This window comes from Agelaius tricolor, unplaced genomic scaffold (assembly GCF_023055355.1).
Source record: "Agelaius tricolor isolate 1412-34295 unplaced genomic scaffold, bAgeTri1.0.p SCAF_26, whole genome shotgun sequence".
NCBI lineage: Eukaryota > Metazoa > Chordata > Aves > Passeriformes > Icteridae > Agelaius > Agelaius tricolor.
The window spans coordinates 2,796,538-2,815,477 of record NW_027269286.1 but is presented as its reverse complement, the minus strand read 5'-3'; the positions used below and the strand labels follow the sequence as shown (position 1 = coordinate 2,815,477).

At 37.9% G+C, this 18,940-nt stretch overlaps 1 protein-coding gene across 2 annotated transcripts in view; it reads right to left on the bottom strand.

The window, feature by feature from the left end:
- COG6 (component of oligomeric golgi complex 6) overlaps window positions 1-13,407 on the bottom strand; it is a 55,319-nt gene extending 41,912 nt beyond the window's left edge. Inside the window, exons 1-4 of one of the 2 annotated variants that reach the window (XM_071448550.1) lie at window positions 13,232-13,407; window positions 12,529-12,672; window positions 12,115-12,186; window positions 8,758-8,816 (exon numbers count right to left, since the gene is read on the bottom strand). In XM_071448550.1, coding sequence (XP_071304651.1) covers window positions 8,758-8,816; window positions 12,115-12,186; window positions 12,529-12,672; window positions 13,232-13,360 — 404 coding nt within the window. In that variant the 5' untranslated portion in view covers window positions 13,361-13,407. Of the gene's footprint in view, window positions 1-8,757; window positions 8,817-12,114; window positions 12,187-12,528; window positions 12,673-13,010; window positions 13,161-13,231 lie in introns of those variants that run through there. The other variant, XM_071448551.1, reaches the window with a different exon arrangement.
- Between the last annotated feature and the right edge of the window lie 5,533 nt (window positions 13,408-18,940).

The window sequence follows — 18,940 nt, the reverse complement described above, 5'->3', positions numbered from 1 at the left end:
CCATGCTACTCAGGCTGCCTCAGCCATCTCTGCTCATCCCTGACCTGTACTAACCTTCCCACTGTGCCAGAACAATTGTTTACAGCATCATGTAGTGAATTAGATCAGGGAGCAAATCTGGCAGGAAAAAATCCAGAAGTTCTTACTTCTTGAGGGTGGAGATTACATGTATTTTCTAATTCAGTTTACCACAGCCTGTGCTAAGGGACTGGGGTGTGCCAGCACCAGGAGCTGTCACAGGCAAGAGGCACTGTCCTCACTGCTGCTACAAAACTCTCACAAAAACTACACTTCAGAACTCCTCTGAAGCATAAGAAGAGCTCATTTCAATTGTCAGTTACAGCTACTAATGATAATCAAAATTATTATTATTATGACTCAAGAAAACCCTAGAGGCATCAAGATGGCTACTCAAATTGAAAATCAGCCAAGGACACTTAAAATTTAACACAATGATGCTGCTTTCAACAAAGCATTCCTGTTTCACACTTTTTGCTGAGCAAGTCTAATGCCTCAACATCACCACCACTGTATTTCATTTAAACAACAGAAAATGTAAATTAGTGAATTAACTTCAATAGTTGCCCCGAGTGCCTCCTCTTGGGATGGAAGTCTCAATTTAGTATAAATCCACAAAGCTGAAAATAGACTGGACTACCCCTCCCTTTAGGTAAGAGATGATCCCTTTAGCAAATAGATGAGAGAAGGCAAATGCAACACCTTCTTTGGGTTCAACTGAAATAAATCTCCCACAAAGAGAGGAGCAGATAGGATGCTGAGAAACTTTTCTGTTCTTTGAGCCTGTGTATCTCCTGAGTGCAAAAACTTTAAAGGTGGTCTTACAGAAGTTTTCCATTTATTATAATTTTCTGTTCTTCAGATTTTTTGAATCTATACTTCCATCAAACTGTGGGTGGGAGGAAGTCTGATTTTAAGAAGTGTAGTATACTGGGCATAATGGTTTTCTCCATTTTCAGGTCGAAGTAGGGTTGTGGTAGAACAAGGAACAGAGTCAGGAACTGTCTAAACAGCATGCTCGTGAGTCAGTCCTGGAACTCTATGCCCAGTTTTACTCCTTCTTTATGAAAAAAGAACAATCTTGCTAATCAATATCTCTCTTTCTGCAAGTCCTCACTCTTCACAATCCTCCCTCCATTGTTGCTGCTATGGAGAACAAGGTTTGATCAAACACTGTACCTTAAAGCCATTCCCATCCCTGGCTGTGTCTTGGGCTAAGGCCTGGCATAACTGCACACTGATGGACTTCATGCACTCCTAATAATTAACTTTTATAATATAGAGTCAATACATTAAACTCAAGTACACTGGGCAAGCTAAGCTTCACAATGTACTCAGAAAATAACAACCTCAAGGTGGCAGCAATGTTTCATTCACTTTTCCTCAAGATCGTGATTGGGAAGTGGTGACAAGCATCTCTCCTAAACAACAGCATGTGTCTGAATTTTGATAAAGCTGTCTCTGTTGGGCTCTTTACAAAGCACACAGGATTTCAAAGAGCTACTCTGTTTCAGAACCCAGGTTAGCCAGTTCTGCTTGAGATGACTGTGAAAGTTGCCTTTATTATCAATCTGCACAAGAAAGAGACTCTATAGCCTAGATGATGGATTAGGAACAAAATATGTAAATTGTTCATACCTTTGAGTTTTGCCTGGCAGTGTACAGTATTACTGAGACCAACGCACTCAGATTTGCATTCAATTTTTTTCCATATGTATTTATTTATTTCCTCACATACAAGCTAACAGATATTTAACTGGAATTTAATCTATTTTACTAAGGCAGGGCAATAGATTAAAATACCACTCAAGGTTGCTCAATCATTTCACTACAGTAACAAATACCGTAAGTGCCTAACAAAAACACAATGCAGGTAACAACAAAAGCCAGTGTAAGTCTGTCTTACATATAACCCACAGCAGTCAGTACCTCTGTGCAGACAACAGGACATTTTAAGACCCATTGCCTTTCTGTAGATATAATAATTTCTAAATTCTAAGCAGTTCAGTACAGCTGAGGAAAGGCCATACCATGTCCCATTTTTTTTTTTCTTTTAACACAGTTAATCCTGCATAAATGAATGAAACTAACAGCTTATGGGAACCCTGCATTGATGCAAAAGGAGAAGTGCCAAGTGTTGGTAGAATTTAGAACTTGGGCAAAGGACAGGATTCCTACAAAGAGCAAGTTCCCCAGTTTTAATCGTTACCAGGGAGACAGAATTCTTTTGCAAGAGAACTCAAAAGGCTGGGAAAACTATGCACTTCATGCACTTTTCCCTTGAACCAAATACAAATGTGCACTGTTTGTTAGGATTATCACCTAGACAGCTCAAAAATGAGGTGGAGAAGAAGCAGACTTTTCCAAAGCTTAATTTTATCTTGCCACCACATACAGCATAAAAATCTGCTAGTTTCTTATACTTAGGATGAATCAGAGCAGTCATTCTGAAATTACTTTCAATTTGTGGTACTGAGGATTCAACACATTTTTAAAGCCTCAGGACAGTGGAGTATTTCTATATAACTAAGTATAACTAAGTAACAATCATCTTTAACAGACTTCTATAAAGCTGCAAAATTATTTTTCTGTCATGTGAAAAGCAAAAATACAAGATTATGTAACAAAACAGTTACACACAAGCACTAGAAAACCATTCTTAAGAGTAAGGAGAGGGGCAAAAGTGCATTTGCAAATGCTGAGAACAAATGTTTTGCTCTGCATTTTATCTGTCAAACACATCTCTTTCTCTTACTGAAGCAGAACTGAAATACTGTGAGGAGGTATTCAGTGACCCATTCCATCATTATGAATTATTATGAAATATTCTCCTTTCTTAAAAAATAGGAAGACATAAAAAAAAAGTGAATTGTCTAATGTTTCCAGGATACAAGAAAATAGCAGTAATAGTAAAGAAGGCATTAGTGACCTCATCTGGAAAACAGATCACAATCCTGATCATCTGTGTGCAAGAACAATGGATTCCCATTAGACCACAGCTAGCAGGATCATCATGGAAATGGAAAAACTAATTTATCACAGGAGATGAAGGCAGCTCATAAGACAAAGCACAAGATGAGAAAACAGTCAATTTATATCCAATAATTAGGTTGGAAATCCGGGAAATGCTTTTACTGGAAAGAATGAGCTTTTGGCTAAGTGTTCCATGAATAGTAAAACACACAACATGCAAAAATACTGCACTAGTTATGTGTTGAATAGTTGATGAGTTTACCAAAGTCATCATGCAAAGAATAGGTGGCAGTGGGAGAGTGGACTTGAATTCAGAAGGTTTCTCCCATCTGTAACACCTATCTGAAGACAGCCTGCAATGCTGCAGCCCTGCCATCTCACACAGTCTGTGATAAAATTAAATGGGGAAAAATTGAAAAGGCTGAATCAAAAGTAAAGCAACAAATCTCCACTGAAATTATTAAAATCTTACCAAACAGATTACCAAACACTAGAATAAAAAAGTTGACATGTTGTAAATAAATTCAAGAAATTCAATAATTTTCTACCTTTATACTGGTAAAGCTTGCTCTAAATATCATGGGTATGCATCTACAGAATATTTTGGACAAAATTTTAATATGCAGAGCTTTGTAGAAATCATGTGATATATACAGATAAAGAGATGTGAAAACACAGAGTAAATCACTGTTTGGCACTGGTTAAGATCCATGATCTATGGTTTCTAAGTTGAGCACATAGATTAAGTTTAAAAGGAGTGTGTTTCCAATGAACACATTCTTTTCCATCTTGTAGAGATGAGCTATTTGATACTTCCATATCAAACAGACTGGTATCTTCAGTTTATCTTTTAAAAATCTGATGTAAAGTCACTTGAAAGGGGCCTGCTTAGTCTAGCTTCAAATCTGCCATCAAATTCAACAACGTTGCCAAAGGCATGGAAATTACACACTGTTCTCTACATCCACCTGGAATAAAATCAAAACAAATGAACTTAAGCTGCAGCAAAAGGAGAACTAAATCAGATAGTAGGAAAGCAATAAAACCAAAATCAATTTCCAGTGAAGACCACAAGCTCTCTGGTCCTGTTCCTGGGCTTTTCCTCCCAGAGCCGATCAGACAAACATCAGTCAGAAATGGTACCATGTAACTGATTCTGCACTTGCGGTGAATGTTTCTCGACTGTAAAACCGCGCTTCATTTCATACTGACCAAGAGTACTTCATGTCTCAACAGAGTTGTCAGGAAGAAAAGCTGGCAAGAAAATAAGGCTTTGCGTGTTCTCTGCTGCTCATGGCTAGAATGTGACAAGTTAGTTTTGTTTTTTTTCTTTCAGATCCATTTTAGCTGGTTTTGTTCCTCTGCTACACCCTGTCACCTATGCTTTACTTTGCTACAAATCAGGATAGAAAATGAGCCTTAGAACTTTAAGTCTTCACCCTCTTCCACATGGAATTATAATTCAGTTTAGGCAATCACTGCTTTTTCTCATGAAGCACATTTGTGGGAATAAATGTAAATACAAGTTTCAAAAGGTCAACACATATAATATATCTCATCAATGCAAACCACCAGATCACCACTTTTCTTAGCACAGGCTGATAAAAGCAAACCTCTCTAATCTGCCCCAAATAGTACTGAGCTTTCTGCTTAAGTTCCAAATTAATTCTGACAATAAAAGATATTTGTTAGAAGGGAAAAAGGCACCACCAAGAGGCAAGGATGAGAGATCAGTAGTGTAGCATACTGAAGCAGACTCACTTGTAAACATTTTTCTTAAGACTTCTAAGCTTGTATTGAGCACAGAGGTGACAGTCAAATAATTGACTAATTCCAAGAATGGTGTTTATTTTTTAAAAAAGACCAAACCTGAATGTAATGCAATTCAATTAAATCAAACTGAAGTACACACTTACATTCCTGTCTGGGAATCATACTTAATTTTCTTTTAAAAAGTAAAACAATCCCAGGGCTATGTAAATGGCTTTTTTTGTAATTGATATAACTAACAATGATTCTGAGACCAAAATACAAATTTCACTCTGTTTAAGAACACAATTAAGAGGGCGTAGCAAAATAAGATCACTTGTAGAGGTGTTCAAGTGCATAATCTCCACAAAAGCTCTGAACCAGTAGCTTGACTCAAGAAATATCTCTCAGCCATTTCCATTCTTTCCTAACAGTTTTCAGAGCATTGTGGTTTTTACTTTTAGAACACTAGTTCTAGCCCTCAAAAACTTTTATATTTCTGCACACTTATTTTCAGTGAAGCATATACACACACTTACATAATTGCTCTTACCTAATTTTATAAGTATTAATATCGCAAGTATTACCTTCTAGTCTCTCTTCTCCATTGTTACATTGATGACTCTAACTCGTGGCTAACCTCAAAAACAGCACAACATCTTGCACAACATCTTATTATTAAGTGGCTGGTAGAATTACTAAGAAGCCAGGCTTTTGGCATAGAGTATTTGGAACTAAACAAGTTATTTCTCTGGTGTGGGAATTACTGAACTCTGGGACGCTTGTTCCCTGTGCAAGGTGAAGTAGTTCAGTATTGCAAGTAAGATTTTAGCCTCATACCAAAAACAAAACCCAAACCAAACCAAACAAACCCCAACAGCAAAAATAAACAAAAAACTCCAACAAAACTGGAGTCAAGTATAACAAGAGAACCAGAGAACCAACAAGTCAGAGGAAGCTATTATTAAAATCTCACTTCAAGGAGCAAGCAAGATCCTTTTTCTGTCAGCCAACTAGTAATAACAATTAAACAAACCCACATCTTTTAAAGCACAACAGATGATTGTTGTTTGAAAACAAAGTAATCTCCTCATTATACATAAAAAACCTAATGCAACCTGAAAGCAATATTAGCGTGCTCAAGTAGAAGTATAAAAATCTACTGAAGATAACTAAAATGGAAGTGGATTTTTAACAATTACTAGAAATTGCCTGAATTAACTCAGTTTTTCTTTATTATAGAAATTTGTTATTAAATTGAACACTCCAGTCAAGACTCTATGTTACTGAGAAGCAATAACTTAACCTTTTGTTATGAAAAGGTAGATGGTTGGATGTCTAGACTACCTTATTTCACACTACATGGTTCTATTAAGTTATGGTAAGTCTCAGTTTTAAAGGAAAAAGGAAAAAAAATCTCATTTCCTATGCCAAGCAGATACCATAATTTAAATAGTGTGAAGGAAAACTGTTTCCAATGTACAGTAGTTTTAACTAGACTTCATAGAAGAAATAAATTCAGAATAAGCAACCTAACTGACCAAAGAAATTACATATTCACAAATATAAAAATGTAATTGCATTAATTACTTTCAAAATTTGTTATCTAAATAAGACCCTACATTTAGCATATGTGCCAAAGCAGGTCTAAAGCTCACAAACCAAGTAACAAGAAAAAAAATGCTGCAAAGCAAAAACCCAAGAATGCATAAGTTTTAACCTAAATCTGAGACAAAAATCCAATTTTCTGTCCCAAATATTTACCCAGATATCTTAAATTCACACATTCCACCAATACAGGAAGTCCCAAAGCGCTCATCAGGATTACCCACAGGAAACTTTAAGTGAGCCCCTTCAAAACACAAACCTGAGAGACCAGGATAACCAACAAGAGTTCAGGTAAGAAGCTTTGAAAATCAAAAACCATCTTGAACTACAACTAATTATATAGATGATAACACAATGACAAAACTTATTATAGAAACCTAGTATCCACACAGAGCCACTGAGACAGCCATTCCTTTTTAAGTACAGCAAAAAAAGGAAAATAATCTAAATCCCTAGTTAACACTAATATATGAAATGCATCTGGAAGTTTACACTCTCCCTTCAGTTTCAGATCACTGAATAAAATCCTAACACTTTTTCCAGCTACAAAAACATGGTCAGCTAAAGTAAATCACATAAATGCTAAGCCTAATAGAAAAACATAATAGAACAGGTCCAGTTTTCATCTCTGCATTTCAACTAGACAGCATTTCAGGACAACCCTCAGAGGACAGAGAAGCCATGTCCTTCTAGTTTCACCACTTATTTATTGGCTAAAAAAGGTCACATTAAGTTGAAGGCATCAGCAATTTAAGACCTGTACCTTTTCAGAGGCCAGATTTCAGGTGTTCAAGAATCCCCTAACATCTGGCAGCAGATGCCTCTTCATAAAGGAATGAAGAGGTTTACATAAATGTAAAACAAAGGAATGCATCAGGACAAACAGTCCTTTAACAAGTTAAAAGAACAAATGACTAAAATGTCCCAAATGGAACCAAACAGTCTTCACAATTTTTCATACATTTAGGGAGAGAAAAATTCAACTTTGCTAATATAATGGTATTATGAATCTTATTCTAATGGTATTATGAATTATAAGACTGTAAAAGTCACAAGTACTTTCTGGCTTCTGCTCATGGGTACTTCATGGTATACTTAAAAAATAAACTTCTAAGCTTTTTCCTACATGTGCATTCCAAGGTCACATAGATGCTTAGAAGGACAGATTATTTCCTAAACATTTTTCCTCTTCACACCAGGGGGATGTTCTGTCTTTTAAAGGAATTAGCAGAAAGCCTTTTAAGTAAACTATAGTGCAAGTAAGGACTATATTGCAGAGGTACTGATGTACAGTCTGCATAATCTCCTTTAATTGAATTTAAGGCCAATTAGACATACACCTCTTGGGACTGGTCTTAGTATCTCCCATTATGCTTCAGAACAAGGAACCAAAGCAGCTTTCCTTGTCTTGAAACTACAAAATATATGACCACTTCTGTGTTCTACTACTTCACGTATTCATATTCAAAATGATGTATTTTTTAAGACTTCTGCTAACTTACTTTAAGTGTCTTTACCAAATCCTTCACTTTATATGAAACAGCATTGCATTTTATGCAGTAGTTCTGCATTCAATGTTTAAAATATGTACAGATTTTCTACTGAAGCTCCTATCATAAACCTACTGATTTTGAAAGCTCACAGAGAGCAATCCAAAACCATAATTTCCACTAGAAACTTAGTGCTGCAAAATAATTATTTCTGACCTCCAGTGAACTGTATATAATTTTCTGGAGAAAGATCATAAAGCAAGGGGACTCATTCTTCTACACTGAGAAAACCTGAAGCTATAAAACCATACATCCTAGCCAAAAAACAATAGACTGCTTGAATCAGTCATTGGTTATTATCCCCTTCTCAGGAATAAAAAATACTGAAAAGCGAGAAATACAAATCTTTTCTTCCACAGGAGGCTGGAGAACCAATGGTAAAAGTGGTCTGTGCTTGGCTCATTTAACAGCACTCCTGTATTTTACAGTCGCCTTTAAATATAGCAGAGTAGGTTAGAATCCAACTTTGCACTCCCTCATACAGCCCCTGAAAAAGAGAGAGATTTCCACTGGATACAAAACATTAATAACAAGAAGACTGTCAAACTGATGGGAAATTGAGTTGGTCCATATCTGTTATGACACAATATAACTTACGTTACCAACAGACTTCATGCATAGCAGATCCATATTTAGCATGTGTTACCACTGTAAATTATTGTTTTCTCTAAAAAGCCAATTTTTATTGAAACAAACACTAACACATATTCTTACCTTTTTGGATCATTTAGCAATAAGCTAAGAGTGCAATTGAGCTAAAAAACACATATAGTATTGAAAAAAATATGAAGTCATAATCAAAGTGTCAGAGTCACATATAAAAGAAAATTCTATCAAATAAATAAAGTAGTATACATACTTTTCTGCCTGGAGTTTTGTGGTTTTTACAATCAAGTCCTGGGTTTGTTCCTTTGCTGCCTAGAATACAATTAGAATTGTTAAGCAAGTGAAAAACACAAACATGTCAACTGTATTAAACAATCTTTAAAATAGGTAATACTTTTGAAGCTTTCTGAGTATAAGCAATTTAAATGAGTATATTCTTTGAAATAAAAGGCCTTCTTGAAACAAGTATTCATTAACTCTCCCTATGTCCAGGCAGTAAAATAAATAAATTTTTATCCTTATCCATATATATTTTCATGTTTATATACATATATATTCACACAGTTTATTTTTAATTTATATTTAATAGAGAAACGCTATAAATTATGGTGAAATAGTTCTGACTATTTTGCTTGCCTGTCAACTGTACATCATTTACTGTCACAAAATAAAAAAATGAAACAAATACCTCTGGATGCTAAACAGCCCAGTACCAGTGTCCATTCAGACTTTTTAGAAAAGATGATGAACACAGCTCTGCTAGTCTAAGCAAGCCTAGCTCTACAGTCCAACAGCTTACAGAGCTGCATGGACCAAAGACAATAATTAGGAAAAATAACTTTATATCTTTACTGAAAAGATGGTCAGGCATTGGAACAGGCTGCTCAGGGAGGTGGCTGAGTCACAATCCCTGGAGGTATTTAAAAGATGTGCAGGTGTAGCACTGAGGGACGGGGGAAGGTGGTGGAACTTGGCAATGCTGGGTTGGACTCAATGATCTCAGAAGTCCTTCCCAATCTAAATGACTCTACCATTCTAACTCGGGAAACTCAACACAGCCCTAAATATTGAGTGATGGCAGTGCAAGGGAATCCATGCAGAAACAATTCTGCATCAGACAGCAACTGCATAACTGAAAGGATTGCTGCAACTGAAGAGTTCTGAAACTTATTGCTCTGTGAAAAGCTAAAAGACAGCTGGATTTTTTGGCTTCAAACTGGATGCCACCAGTGAACCCTTATGCAGAAAAACTGAGACAATTTAACCAAAAAAAAAATCATAAAATCAAAATTCATTCAGTATAGAAAAATACTGCAAGTGAAGAGGTGGAAAAGGCAATAAAGACATTCTGTGAATAACTTCAATGCTGTATTACAGACATATTACAGCTTGCCAAATTGAAGATGCCAGTCTTGAGACCCCTGAGAGGTTTAACAAAAGTATCTATACAGACTGATTCATTTCAGCCTTTTTATCTGCCACTACATTAGTTATAACAGAAATGCAGTAAAGGTACAGGAATGCTTTGAAAGGTGAAAGTAGGACCGTAACAATTCATGTCCAACTTAATTGCAAATTTCAATAAACAAAGAAGAGGAAATTTGCTTTCTTTCCAGTACTTTCTGGGCAGAAGTACTGATTACCATGAACATTGCCAACAGTAGGACATCAGAAAAGAAGAAAAAGCATTTTTTCTGAATCTAGCTGGATATACCAGGAGGCCAGTGCTTACATAAGTGTATTCAAATACACACCAGATATTGTCAATATTTTATGTATGAAATATAAGAGTTTACATCTAACCTAACCAGGTAACTGTCAGACATGTTAGAGAAATCAGAAAGTTGGTATTTGATGTTTCTTCTATATCCAAAACAGAAATATTTTTCTCTTCCTCCCCACCTCAGTATATTAGTTAACAATTTCATTATTCTTCAACCCCACTGAATTCCATTTTAGCACTTGCTCCTTCTCTCCCTTTCAGCCACTCTATTTCTCAAGTCACTGTCCTAAAATCAGATGTGACAATATATGGTTATTTGGATCAGATGGTACTACGACCTTACAAGATAACAAAGCTAAAAAGCTTTTTGGTTTATCCAAATATATTCCCTTTCATGTCCTGCATTTGTTCTGCTTTCTTAATATACTGGTCTCTTTGCACATTTTTCTGCATTATATGCCCCAAATCCTCCTTTTTCTATTTGCTCTATTTAGCTCATTTTCGTCTCCTTATTCAGCTTGAGCACATGCCTGCAAGTCTTCCTGTCATACTACAGATAAAGTACCAGAGTATTTCACAACTGAGAGCTAGTTCACAAGCTTATTAACTTTACATTCATACAAAGAAAAAATGGATTGAATGAAGACAAGTTATGAGTTCTACAGGGCTCTAGAGGAAACTTCCTGTGGGTCACAGAACAAAACTACCTACTGACTTTAACAGTAAAAGAAATCTCTGCAGGGTGGCTCTACTCTGGGAAAAGAAAAAAAAAAATCACAGACAACAGTTACACTTCATGATCTAAAGACAGAAAAGAGCAAAAATCTGCATGGACACTCGACTCATTTCCACATCTAAGAGCTTAGTCCAATAGTTCCTGAACTGCACTGGGAATATACCCACATTAACAATGTTCAAAGAGATCTGAGACCTCTGAGGCGCATTACCCAGTTCCTTCCAAAATTAAGTACTGCAGTTGGCTATGCTGTACTCTCACATCTTTTGGTACAAGTTCATCACGTCACAAGCATTTGAACAATAACTGTGAAACCTATTTATCTAAGTAGGAGGATATCTAATATCCACACACACATACATATGGAGAGGAAAACAACTGTTTTTACAGGATTTTTTTGGTGAAGGATTCTTATTCACATACTATAACTCATGTGCTGTATTGGGAACAGGCTTGGTTTGGCAATACATCTACACTTCAGGATCCATAAGCCATTTATATGCATCACTGCACTGAATTTTGAACTTGTAACCTAAAACCAAGCCAGACTTAGTAATGCACCATAAAACACAAATTTCCTACACTCCCCAGCTCCACCACGAATATTACGCACTCAGGATTAAGATGAAACAGAATTGGTTTTGTTGCATATTGGCATTCTGAAACAACATTAAGAAACAAAACCAATACACTGAAGATGCACACCAGATCTGCCTCCCTCTTTGAATTACCAGATACTTTCCTATGAATATACTTGAGGTATTTGCATAAACACATAACTCAAGAAACACAGTCAATACAAAAGCCATTTTAAATAGAAATACACAAATTAACCCTTAAATCTCACATCCAATCTAATAAAATATTTTCTCTCCACTGACGCACACATGGATTTCACATTGCTGTTATCAAAATAAGTATATGGCTGCATTTTGAACTGCAGTTTGGAAGAAATTAAAATTACTTCCTTGATACATTTTTCTAAACAAGTAAGAAGCAGCATAATAATATCCTAAAGCAACATAACATGCATACCATGGAAACATTTTGCTGCTGCTCTTAATCCTCAAAAATAACTCTTTGTCCTTTTAAAAGGACGTAGTCACACCTCAAAAGGAAAAATATTCAAAGCACTTCCATTTATGCAATACCTTCAAACGACTGGACATGTCTTCACAGCAGCTGCTCATTGCTTGCACATCTTCATTTATACTCTCAAGTTCCTAAGTAAGTTCAAATAACAGAAACTGGTTTTAATCAGAAATGCTGTGTCCAGGCCCAGCTTCCCACCACAATTAGATGCCCCCGTTTCAAGGTACATTGTTGCTCAAGGCTCCCTGTTAGTCAGTGCAGAGTAACGCACCCCTAAATATGAAGTAACACTCAGGACTTGGATGTGTTTGAAACATTCAATGCAACACTTCCAACAAATGAAACAATATTACTGTAAAAATATATCTGCCCTGGAAAGTTAAAATCTCTTTTCATACTTTTTTCTTTTTTTAAACTTTAAATCATGTAGTAGTACTCGTGTAAAATAGCAAGTCATGCTGCAAAAACATTACCTCCTTAACTTGCTTGAATATGTGCACAAATTCTTCATTGATGGCCAAGCTTCTTCGTTCAATGTCTCCACGCAGGTTCCTCCGGGTGCGCAAACTGTTTTCCACAAAAAAGGTCGAGAGAGCCTTGAGTGCTTCCAGCATTTCCTAGAAAATAGAGAACGACCTTCAATTTGCATGCAGTTACAAAGAAGCAGGTTAAATAGTCTGTACCCACCCCAAACTCATGGACTTATTAAAAATAAAGCAAACCTAATAAATGGTTTTAGAGGAAAAGCTACCTTAACACACTCCACATCAGCTGGCAAACCACTAAAATCATTGCTGAGCTTTTCTTCTTCTAACAGAAAACTCTGTCCACAATTTTGCAGTAGCTTTAACCAATAAGACTATTTTTCTGTAAATGAATGACCTATCCACAGCGAGAAAACATTTAAATTACAAAAAAGCTTGAGAAGTGCCCTTCCGAGGCAAGTAATACAAACCTCCCTACGATCTGAAGGGATAAAATAGGAGCGTGGCATGTTGCTGGAGAAGCGAAAAGTAATTTTATTCGCAATTAATGCTGCAAAGGACCGCCCGCAGCTCCGCAGCGGAACTGAGGCTACGGCAGGACTCGCCTCCCCGCCGCGAAGCCTGTCGGGGCCCGCGGCCCCTGACGGCTCATCCGGCCCCCACCTCGTCCCGCCGCCGCCGCCCGACCCACCTTGTCATTGTCCAGGCGGGTCTCCAGGATCTTGTTGAGCTTGCGGGACAGCGGGTTGGTGCCGGGAGCTGCCGGGAGCCCCGGGGCGGGGGCGGCGGGCGGCGGCGGCGGCGCGGCGGTGTCGGCCATGGCTGCGGCCCTCTCCGGCCACAGCGGCGCCACACGGAGGGGCTCCGGCGGAAACGCGCTCCGAGCATTTGGTTCCGGCCTAACGCAGGCCGGCTGCAGGGCCCGGCCTCGCCTGGTGCAAGGTGGCACTCGGGGTTTTTCTGGTTGTTTGTTTTTACTGATAAAATAAAAAGATAAAATAATGAAAATATTAATAATTAAAAATAATTTACTCACTAAATAAAGGATTTCGAGTGGATGATAGAGGGTTCACTTCACGAGAGCAGATAGCTGTATTTATTTCACAAAACAAGTGCTTCAATTATGAGCACAGCTAGAAAGAAAACAACAAATGAGACCTCTGTTGTATAAGCTGACAGCAGTGGCTGTATATGTGTCAAAATGAAGATGCTGTCTTGTTTCTGCTGTGCATTTACTGACACAGAGGTGACATCCCAAGGCCTCCTCACAGCTCCAGAGCACAAAATCACAGAGTCAATGAAGTTGAAGAAGATCTCTGAGATCATCGAGCCCAACCTATGGCCTGACAGCACCATGTCAGCCAGACCATGGCACTGAGTGCCACAGCCAGTCTTTCATTAAGCACCTCCAGGGATGGTGACTCCACCACCTCCCTGGGCAGCCCATTCCAATGCCCAGTGACCCTCTCTGCAAAGAAATTCCTCCTAAGGTCTAACCTAAACTCCCCTGGTGCAGCTTCAGACTGTGACCTCACTTGTCCCATCTGAAATGCTGAGGTGCAGCAGAGGGATTTCTGTGGGCTTTTCCAAAGGACAGAAAGCAGATATATAGATTAAGGTAAGATGCCATGGAGAGAGAATGACTAACAGTGCACAGCTATTATATAATGTGAAAAATCCGTATTTTATAATTGGCTTTTCACAACCATTTAAATGAATATTATATGTGTTATGTTAGAAACTTATGCTGTATTAATTTTCTTAAGTAGTGTGTTAAATATAGTTTTAGGTTATAATATAATGTTAAAGTAGAAACTATGCTATGTAAGATACTTTTTTTAAAGAGAGGACTCTCAGCAAGATAGCAGCCACAGGACACCTAAATCTTTCAGAGAAAAAGAATTTATTGCTCTCTTATCGAGTTCTTCCTGCCCTGCTCAGCCCTGAAGACGCCATTAGGATTCAGAGGAAGAAGCTGACACTGACCAGACAGAATCCTTTGTTTGAATGGAATTTATGCATCATGTATGAGGTGTATGAATATGCAACAGGCTATTGCTTTTAAGGGTTAATCCTCTGTTAATGTGTGTCCTTTTTTGGGCTTATTTTGTCCGAGAAAGAGGTACCCTGTCGGTAACTCTTTGTTTCTATTGTCTCTTATTGTCCTAAATCCTAATTGTCCAAATTTTTATTACCATTTTATTACTATTAAACTTTTAAAATTCTAAAAACAAGTGATTGGTGTTTTTCACATATAAGAAGACATGGGTTCCACCATGGTATTAGCTGTGAAAACAACATTACCTTTCCATTTGTCTGTGGTCAAAACCCAAAGATTCAAGCAGTAGTTTAATTCTTCAGGAGTTTGGGGATTTTGCATTGCTCTTCCGAAGACCCTTTCTGAAAATACCTGCAAGCAAGTAGACATTGCCTTTATGCCCAAGGTGGAGCACTGAGCTTCTGAATAGTTTTATTCATTAATTATTTGTTCTTTTAGTTTGAGTCATTTACCTCAAGGAAAAACTGTATGACCAGAGCCCTTGAAATCTTACTGTGATGGAGACAGTGATATTTTGTTATTTTTTTTGTTTGTTTGCTTCCTCACATGGATCCTCTACTTAAAGGGCCAGCTTCTCTGAACAGCCTGTGTAGTGCCTTGTTTCTATTCTTGGCTAGTCAGCAAGAAGGATTTCAAGCATTTTCAGACATGTTGTTTTCCTTAGTTTTTGTTCCTCATCCACCCTATTACACTGATGTTATCTCCTTCTAGATGTCCTTTACTTCTGACTAAGCTTCCAGGAGCCAGGATCTCCCTTCTCCATGTCAGAAGAGATAAAATAGCCTGCAGTCATCACAGGTGTAAGCAATTAATATTTAAACATGTCAAGAAAATCCTATTATTAGAAAGATCCCCTCCCACCTATAAGCTGGATGTTGTTAGCTGTTTGAACAACGCTTCAAATGTTGTTAACCTGATGGATGAGTTGACAGAGTGAAGGCACACCTTGAAGTCAGAAAGGCTCCAACATCTGAAATGCAAGTGTCAGATAAGTCACAACCATTGCCAAGTCTTGTCCAACAAGTTATACCACAAACATACAAGGAGCCAGAAAGAATTCCCTCTATTAGTTAGTACATGCATTTTCTTTTGAAGCAACCAGTTCTGTTTTCAGATGCTTCTTCATGGGTGTGCATTTCTTCAAGAATGTGTTTCATGAGCCAGAATGCTTCTAGCTAATGTAAAACATCGGGCTGACAGGAGCCAATGGAGTTTTGAAACAGCATGTGTTTATCTATGCATGTGTTCTTTTGAAAAAATGAGAAGAAATAATCAAGGGAGCACTTTTTTACCTCTCACAAGTCTAAAAGCTGTTTGTATGAGGATACCAGTGCTTATATCTTGTTCAACTTTTAGGAATATTAGACGCAGCGATAAAAAGAAATCCTTTCTTTTTCTGATAAGAATAATTTTTGCAGGATAGATTTTTCCTCAGAACAGATTTTTTAAACAGAAATGTAAATGTGACTGCAATGAAGTCACCATCTAGAACTCAGCTGGTTTGCCATGTCTTGTATTCATCACAAAAGTGGGTTTGGCACAACATCCTTACCAGTCTGCTTGCTCACCAGCAAACATCCTGCTAAATCAATTGGGTGTACATTGTGCGATAAAATGCTTGGATTTTGTGATCTGTAACTCCCAGAAGGTACTTTGATTTCAGTGATCAGTTTCTGTGTGTCAATTGCAGGCAGATTGTGTAGTGTGTGTAATTTACACCACTGCAAGTTCCCTTACCAAAGCTTGACAAAGCAGCAGAACTACAGGTGTCAGTAAAGAAAGGCCTGGTACAGGGTGTTTTCTCTTAATTTGCTTAGTTCCTTACTGTGGTGGTTTCTGGTTTTGTGGGCTTTCCCTCTCAGACAGCAAAACTGTTTGACAGCTGTTACTGCTATGCAGCTGGTGAAAGTGCTCACAAACCACTCGTTTGGTGCACAGACAGGAGCACAGTTCAGCCTGCAGAACAAGGTGTGGTCAGGAATGCCACCTGCTGTCTACCTAGCCAAAGCTAGTAAGTGCTGCTGTACTTTCAAATGCTTGGGAGTACATGTACTTTCTGAAGACAAAGAGAAAAAAAGGTTTGTAGTGGCAATCTGAATTTGTTCCACAAAAGGCTAAGTAGTAAGAAAACCTCAGTGGATGAATAGGTTAACTGGGGTCAAAGACATGGCTGGATGTATTTCCCTACCCTGTGACAAAAGAGGAGTGACAGAGCAGGACTTAAAGAAAATATTTTCTTAAACACAAAGAAGAAGGAATAGCTCTTGTTATGAGTGTTGTCATAGGCAAATGAGAGTGAGAAAGGAAAATTTCTGTGATGAAGGAAAAAGAAAATGTATAAATTAAAAGAAGGAAGGAAGGAAGGAAGGAAGGAAGGAAGGAAGGAAGGAAGGAAGGAAGGAAGGAAGGAAGGAAGGAAGGAAGGAAGGAAGGAAGGAAGGAAGGAAGGAAGGAAGGAAGGGAGGGAGGGAGGGAGGGAGGGAGGGAGGGAGGGAGGGAGGGAGGGAGGGAGGAAGGAAGGAAGGAAGGAAGGAAGGAAGGAAGGAAGGAAGGAAGGAAGGAAGGAAGGAAGGAAGGAAGGAAGGAAGGGCTAATGCAGAACTTGCGTCAGTACGATGCACAGAGCACATAGGAACGGGAAGCATTATGAAGTCAGGGATGTTAAAGGTCGTATAAAAAAATGCCCATAATTAGTTGGATTTTTCTTACAGTATAATAAATAAAAAGAATTTGACCATGCTATTTTGCATACAATTTACAGGTCCTGCAGTGAAGAAGAATATCTGAAGGAAGCTGGCCATGATATATTGTTGCTCAACTATGTCAGCCCTTTGAAAATATTTGCAGCCCTTTATGCTTACATCCCTATAGATGATGAGGTGAATGGAACTTGGCTCTGCCAGGCTCTCCACTGCACACAGCATACTCCAAAAGAAATCCACCACTGCCTTATAATCTTCACTAGTTCTCTGCCATGAAATTATTCCTTGGCCTTCTCTAGTATTTTGATGTCTTTTTGTGCTAAGGTTGGACTAGAAAATCCAGCCAATAGGTAGGAGCACATGAAAATCTTCTGTGTCTTTAAGTCAATTACAGCTGGGTTTTTTAATGATTTATTTTCTTAGAGGTTAATATTGTAGAATATTTTCACTAGACCAAATCAATCAATTTCCTGAGCTAACCTTTTTTCAAAAAACTCAGACAATACTGACATCATCTGGAAATTGGAAATATGACTCTGTGAATGATTTGGCCAAAGGTCACCCTGACAGCAACATGTAGTCATGCAGTCTGTGTCCCTTGAAGGTCCAGGAGAATGTACAGTTCTGAAGTTTAGGTTAGCTCATGCTATCTTGCTTGAGGATTTATTGTCGTGCCTCACACTCAGCAGTAGTGGCTCTAATATATGTGATGCTGAATCAGCCACCTGGCTGAGGAGCTATAAAACTTCTGTTTGTTATAACTCATTGAAAAGATAACACTAGCAGTACAGTGTGCACTTTAATACATACCAAACCCATGAAATCTTCCTGTTCATCTCTTGCTAAAAAAACTCAACCATTGATTTCAAGGGAAGCACTGTATCAGCAAAACTAATAGGATTTAGTCTAAATTTATTTGATTCTAGAACACTGCAGAATAAAGGACCTTTCTAAGCAGATGGTAGTTAAGCTATGTGGCCACATCCCTGGCAAGGTCAATTACATTTGTCATGGCACTGCCACTCACTTCAGTGAGGGCCCAAATTTCACCTAAGAAAAAAAAATAAACACATGGTTTAGATCATGGAGCCATGAGAACAAATATCTGCTTGTGGCTGATGAACTGCACCATCTTAGTGACACCACGTCTCTGTGCCTAAATATAAAGCTTATCTTCCTTTGCATATGCTCACTAGTATGCTTACCATGACAATAACAATATAGCAAAAAAAAAATATTTTTGCAAAAAGAAAATACAAGCAGGACACATGACAAATTATAATGATGTGTGCCAGCCCTGCTGACCTACCTCTTCAAGCAATGACTGTCTGCTGGCAAAAAGTCTCTGGAATGTGTTCTGTTTTATAGGTGAAATAAAAATAACCCAAACAACTGAACAAAAATTACAACTATTCACCATCAGACAAAAAACGAGTATCCTTCATTACGTCCTGATCTCAGCTGAAATCAATGTCTAGCAAAGACATTCTAGAGAATGAAATGTAAATTACTGGGCAGTGCCCTCGGATCAGCTGATCACCAAAAGGCTCTCTATGAGATCATGACAGAGTCATGATGTGGCTCATGACAAGCCAAAGGTAGACCTAAAACATTGCAAGAATGACTGCATTAGAAAAAT